Source organism: Galendromus occidentalis, unplaced genomic scaffold, assembly GCF_000255335.2.
Source record: "Galendromus occidentalis unplaced genomic scaffold, Mocc_1.1 scf7180000076663, whole genome shotgun sequence".
In the NCBI taxonomy this organism is placed as follows: Eukaryota; Metazoa; Arthropoda; class Arachnida; order Mesostigmata; family Phytoseiidae; genus Galendromus; species Galendromus occidentalis.
The window spans coordinates 1,530-6,971 of NW_003804652.1; the positions used below are offsets into that span (position 1 = coordinate 1,530).

Genomic DNA, 5,442 nt, shown 5'->3' on the forward strand with positions numbered 1-5,442 from the left:
CCAGTCCCTACTGGATCATCTCGAGCACGTCCAGTGGCCGTGCCACCAGGTGGACCCCACGATGCCGGATCAGGAAGTCATCGACTACGTCACAAACACGATCTCGCCGGGCGATTTCGCGAGCTGGCGGCGGCGGAAACCACCCGCTCCCTCGACCGACTTCGCGATTACTTGCAGGAAAGGGCGCGGCACGCGTCGACGTGTAACCAAACGGTCGCACAGCACCGGCCGGCCCCAACAGTGTCGGCGATCCAACGCCCGGCGACCCGAGCCCAGCGCGCACTAAACCGACGTTCAACCGCCAGCGCAGTATGTCGCCCTTTCGGCGAAACTCCATGGGAGACCGAAGAACCTCGGACAACAAGCCGATCTGCAACTATTGCAATCGGGTTGGGCACGTCTTCAAGTACTGTCACGACCGAGAAAACAACGTTCCAGCGGCCCGACCAAACGCAACCGGCACAAGCCGCGCACACAGCCCGGGGAGAACCCCGAACTCTGGAGGACGCCGACGCGAGAACAGCCCACGCCGACAACGAAGCCCCACCGAGCGGCAGTCGGGAAACGAGTATCGCCGTCCGTTCTGAGTTGCCAGAGCGAGAGGCCCGCGGCGATCTGCAACCTGAACGAAACCGGCGCTAAGATTCAAGGGATCGGACCCTGCACGGCCCTGTTAGACTTCGGGGCCGGCGCGTCCTGCGTAAGCGCCGGCGCCGCATTGATCCCCAACAAGAAAACCCCGCTTCGAACTTCGAGTCCAGGACGGCGTCAACCCAATCACGGCGAACGGCGGAAGTCTGGCGAGGGAGTCCATCTGCGCGCTGAGAGTGTCGGTCAATAAACAGGAGTATCGCCCGTATGAATTTGTCGTTGTTCCAGGCTTGTCGGTAGATTTAATACTAGGGGCGGATTTTCTCACAACGTACGGCTGTTGGCTAACCTCTAGAGATAGCAGGTTCGGTTTCGAATTCAAAAACTACAAACATGCGAATGACCCGAATTGTAGAAATGCGTCGAAAAATAATTTTAGCCCATACTGTAACAAGCTAATTTTGAGACCAACGATGCACGCCAGATCACGTCAGAGACTGCTCTTTGCAGCCAGCATTTATTGGAGATGGTGGTTGGAACGCGCTCCCCCTGGGCGCGCCATTATTTAAATCTGTTACATCCTTTCTCTTTTATAATTGACATTATTGTAATTCGAACAATTATTGTCCTTTTATCGATTGATCTGATTTCTTATTCGTTCAGATCTTCGCAGTACTGGTCGTTGAGCTGGTTGTATCCTTTCGGCTGTCGTCCTCTGCGGTGGTGGTATGGTGACGTGATCTGTTCGAACATGGACTTGTGTTCGTCTGGCTGTGGAGCCGCTCGCACTCTCTTGGACGATGTATGATCTCGGCACCGAAAGGACTTCCACTACCCGCCCCTGGGTACCATTGTTTGTCCTTCTGGCTCAAGATCCTCACTCCATCGTTTACTTTGAAGGACGGTCTCGCGCGCGCTGTCCGATCATGATAGAACTTTTGTTTGTCCCTTTCTTTCTTTAGCTCTTCCTGAACTATCTTAGGGTCTTTTACTTGTGGATCTAGCAAGCTTTCATGACAGGGAAGCGTTGTACGCGGTTGTCGTGACATGAGTCGTTGAGCAGGAGAGCCCAATGCCTCGGTCCGGGGAGTCGCTCTGATTTCCAGCAGTGTGTTGTAGAACTGAGGCGTCCCGAACTTGACTTTCATCAGAATCTTCTTCACTTCCTGGACTCCTCTCTCGGCCATCCCATTGGATTTCGCGTACATCGGGCTGCTTGTCGTGTGCTTGATGTCATACTCCTTGAATAGCGCCTTGACTTCGTGGCTTGCGTAATTTGTGCCGTTGTCGGATCGAAACTCTCTCGGATAACCATGTCTTTGGAATACTTCCCAAAGCGCCTTGATTGTCTGTTTCGCACTCAGGTCGCTCAACTGGGTTACCTCGAGAAAGAAACTGTAATGATCCACGATCACCTGGTAGTATTTTCCCTCATGGAAGAGCACATCGGCGCTCACTATCTCCCATGGACGCCGCGGTATCTCACCCTGAATAAGGGGTTCCTTTTGCACTTGTCTATGATGTTGTTGGCATAGATGACACGTTTTGACTTTCCTTTCTATGTCGGCGTTGATTGCTGGCCAGTAAACTGCAGGACGAGCTTTCAATTTCATTTTCTCTATTCCACTGTGACCAGAATGCAATTGTGACAACACCTCTGCTCGCTTGGACTGAGGTACTACGATCCTGTTCGATCGCAGCACCAGACCGTCCTGGCAATGGATCTCTTCTCTGTATGGCCAGTATTGCTGAGCCGGGATCGGTACTAGCTTTTTATCCGATGGCCACCCTCGTTCATATAGATTTTTTAGGGCTGTCAGCGACGCGTCTGCTCGCGTGGCCTCCTCGTAATCCCGATGTCTTTCTTGAGAGATTGCTAGGCTTGCCACCCATTTGACGTGAATATTCGGTTCGACTTGCTCTTTCGGATGGAGTCTTGATAGAAAGTCTGCGACTGGAATTTCTTTCCCGGGCCTGTATGTTACTTTGAGTCCATACCTCTGGAGATTTAACCAGTGCCCCTGTAAGTTGCATGGGACGTTATCGAATGCTTTTTTGAATATGTTCTCAAGGGGTTTATGATCCGTTTCCACGGTTATATCTGGATGACCTCCAAGGTAGTAGCGATACTTTGCACAGCCGTTGACAATGGCGATCATTTCTTTCTCAATTTGCGGTATCTTTTTCTGCGCTTGAGTCAGGGCTTTACTGGAATACGCAACCGGCTTCCCTTCCTGGAAGAGGCATGCACCTACCGCGTACTCCGACGAGTCCACCGATAAAACCACCGGCAGACCCGGATCGAAGTATCGCAGCACTGGTGCTGACACCAAACACCTCTTCAGGCCCTCGAACGCTTCTTGGTGTTGCTGAGTCCATTCAAAGACCACATCATCCTTCACAAGTTGTCTCAGCATTCGCGTTTTTTCCGAGAGACCTTCTACGAATTGGCCGACAAAGTTGACCATTCCCAAGAATCTCTGTATCTCTTTTTTGCTTTGTGGCGCCTCAACTTCCTCTATGATTCGTATGCGTTCAGGATCAATGTGGAAACCTTGCCTAGTTAGGATGTGTCCCAAATACTTCACTGAAGTTTGGGAGAAGTGGCATTTCCCGGGATTTAACACCATGCCAACTCGACTGCATCTTTCGAGAACTTGCTTCACTCGCTCGTCGTGTTCTTCCTTCGTGTTGCCCCACACGATCAGGTCATCAATGTAGGGCACCACCCCAGGCATGTCTCCGAAAAGGTCATCCGTTGCTCTCTGAAACTCATCAGTAGCCGTCAAGATTCCAAATGGGAGTTTCATAAACCTGAATCGTCCCCAGGGCGTTGTGAAGGTGCATAAGTAGGATGAAGCAGTGTCCAGCTTCAGTTGCCAGAATGATTCATTTGCGTCAAGAGTCGTGAAGTATGCAGCTTTGTTGAGTTTGCATTGTATTTGCTCGAATCGTTTTATGGGGTGAGGTCCCCTCCTCAGTGCCCTGTTGAGATGTTGTGGATCGAGGCAAAGCCTGATCTTTCCGTTCGCCTTAGGAACCACGACGATGTTACTCACAAATAGTGTCGGTACGCTGACCTTAGCGATGACACCCTTTTGCAACATTCGACGTAGCTCCTGTTTGACAGAGTCTTCGTACGCAACCGGGATTCTTCGACACGGACTGATGTGTCCCTCACAGTTTTCTTTGAGTCGCAGTTGCACTTCTACTCCCTTGATCTCTCCAACGCCTTGAAAAACCTTTGGAAACCTTTTTATCCACTGGTCGCTCCCCGGATTCTCACTCATTCCTCGAATTCTCTTTATCAAACCGATCGTCTCAGCCGCATCACCACTGATCGTTGGCGCAAGTCCTTCCTTGACTACGTAGAACCTCTCGTAGCACTTTCGTTTCCGGTACGCCAATGGCATTGTGATTGTCTCTCCCGTCGCATGCTCGTCTCCGAAATATGAGATCAATTTCGTTGTTGTTTTCATTCGTTTGACGTTGTGGTTGCTTTGTATGAGCTGCTCTACCAGACAATTTGGCAGAACGCTACACTCAGCTCCTGTGTCAATCACTACCATCACCTTCTCATTTCCGATTTTGACGATTTCTTTCCACTTCGATGTGCTTGCCTTAATTTGGCGCACCGCACACTTCTCGTCCACCATTTTCATTACCGCGTTGATAGCGAACATCTCGGAGCCTTGCTCATCGTATCCATCCTCTACGTCACTGTCTTTACCATCTTCTTGTATCATGAATACCTTCTTTCTTCGATCTTGAGTTCTGAGGTAACATTCTTTTTTGAAATGACCTGGTTTGCCACAAAGGAAACACAGTCTTTCACTTCGGTGGGTTGACGTTTGTTTTTGTCCATAGGCGCGGCCATGTTTGTTATTCCAGCCACCATTCATGCCGGTTGGTCTACGCTGCGGCTGGAAACCAGCAACTGTGCTCTGCTCACTTTCGGCTTTAGAGATCACTGTTTGGCTCCTTTTGCTGCTTTCATGTGACTGACATTTCTCAATGATTCTGTTTAGAGATGCGTCCTTCAATAGCAACTCTCGTTGTAGCTCCTTGTCTTTTAGACCGATGATTAGTTGACTCCGTATCAATCTGTCAATTATTGACACTCCATCCGATACGTCCATGAATCTGCATGCTGTTGCCGCTTGGCGCACACGTCCGAGATACATGTCAAACGATTCACCCTCACGCTGTATGAGACTCCCCCCCCAGAATTTGAAATCCAGGAGCGTTTTCGTCGATTTCTTGGTGCACCTTTTGTCGATTTCCTCCTTGATGTCATTGGCCGACATCGCTGAAACGTCCACACCGAGTCCCTTCAACCACCTTCTTGCTGGTACACCCAAACATGACAGAAATGTTGCCTTGAAGATGGCTTCCCCTTGTTCCTGAAGCCGTGTCACCGTTGTATAGATCTGGAAGTCACTTTTGAAGTCTTTCCAGTTTTCATTTACGTCGGCTGAGTCTACGTCAAGTTGCGGTGGGGGCGTCACGTTCACAATTGTCGTCGATGGCACCAACTGTACCGGATTTGGCAGAATGCCTTGCATTGGGTTTTGCATCATGACTTGTGCTTGTGCCGACGCCTGAGCTTGAGTCTCCGCATGAGTCTGCGCCTGAGCTTGAGCCTGGGTCTGCATCGGGGTTGCCATCGTCGTCACGTTCAGTCGAGCTGGCGTCAAAATTCTTCGATTGGATCCACTTCTTGACACCATGTAACAAGCTAATTTTGAGACCAACGATGCACGCCAGATCACGTCAGAGACTGCTCTTTGCAGCCAGCATTTATTGGAGATGGTGGTTGGAACGCGCTCCCCCTGGGCGCGCCATTATTTA

The 5,442-nt window shown here is 50.5% G+C and overlaps 1 protein-coding gene across 1 annotated transcript; it reads right to left on the bottom strand.

Moving 5' to 3' along the window:
* Positions 1–1,242: 1,242 nt before the first annotated feature.
* LOC108863696 (uncharacterized protein K02A2.6-like) lies at positions 1,243–5,258 on the bottom strand. Its single transcript, XM_018638173.1, has 2 exons — positions 1,473–5,258; positions 1,243–1,362 (listed from the first exon to the last, which is right to left on the bottom strand). Exons 1-2 carry the CDS (start codon positions 5,256–5,258, stop codon positions 1,243–1,245), a joined length of 3,906 nt encoding a protein of 1,301 aa, XP_018493689.1.
* Between the last annotated feature and the right edge of the window lie 184 nt (positions 5,259–5,442).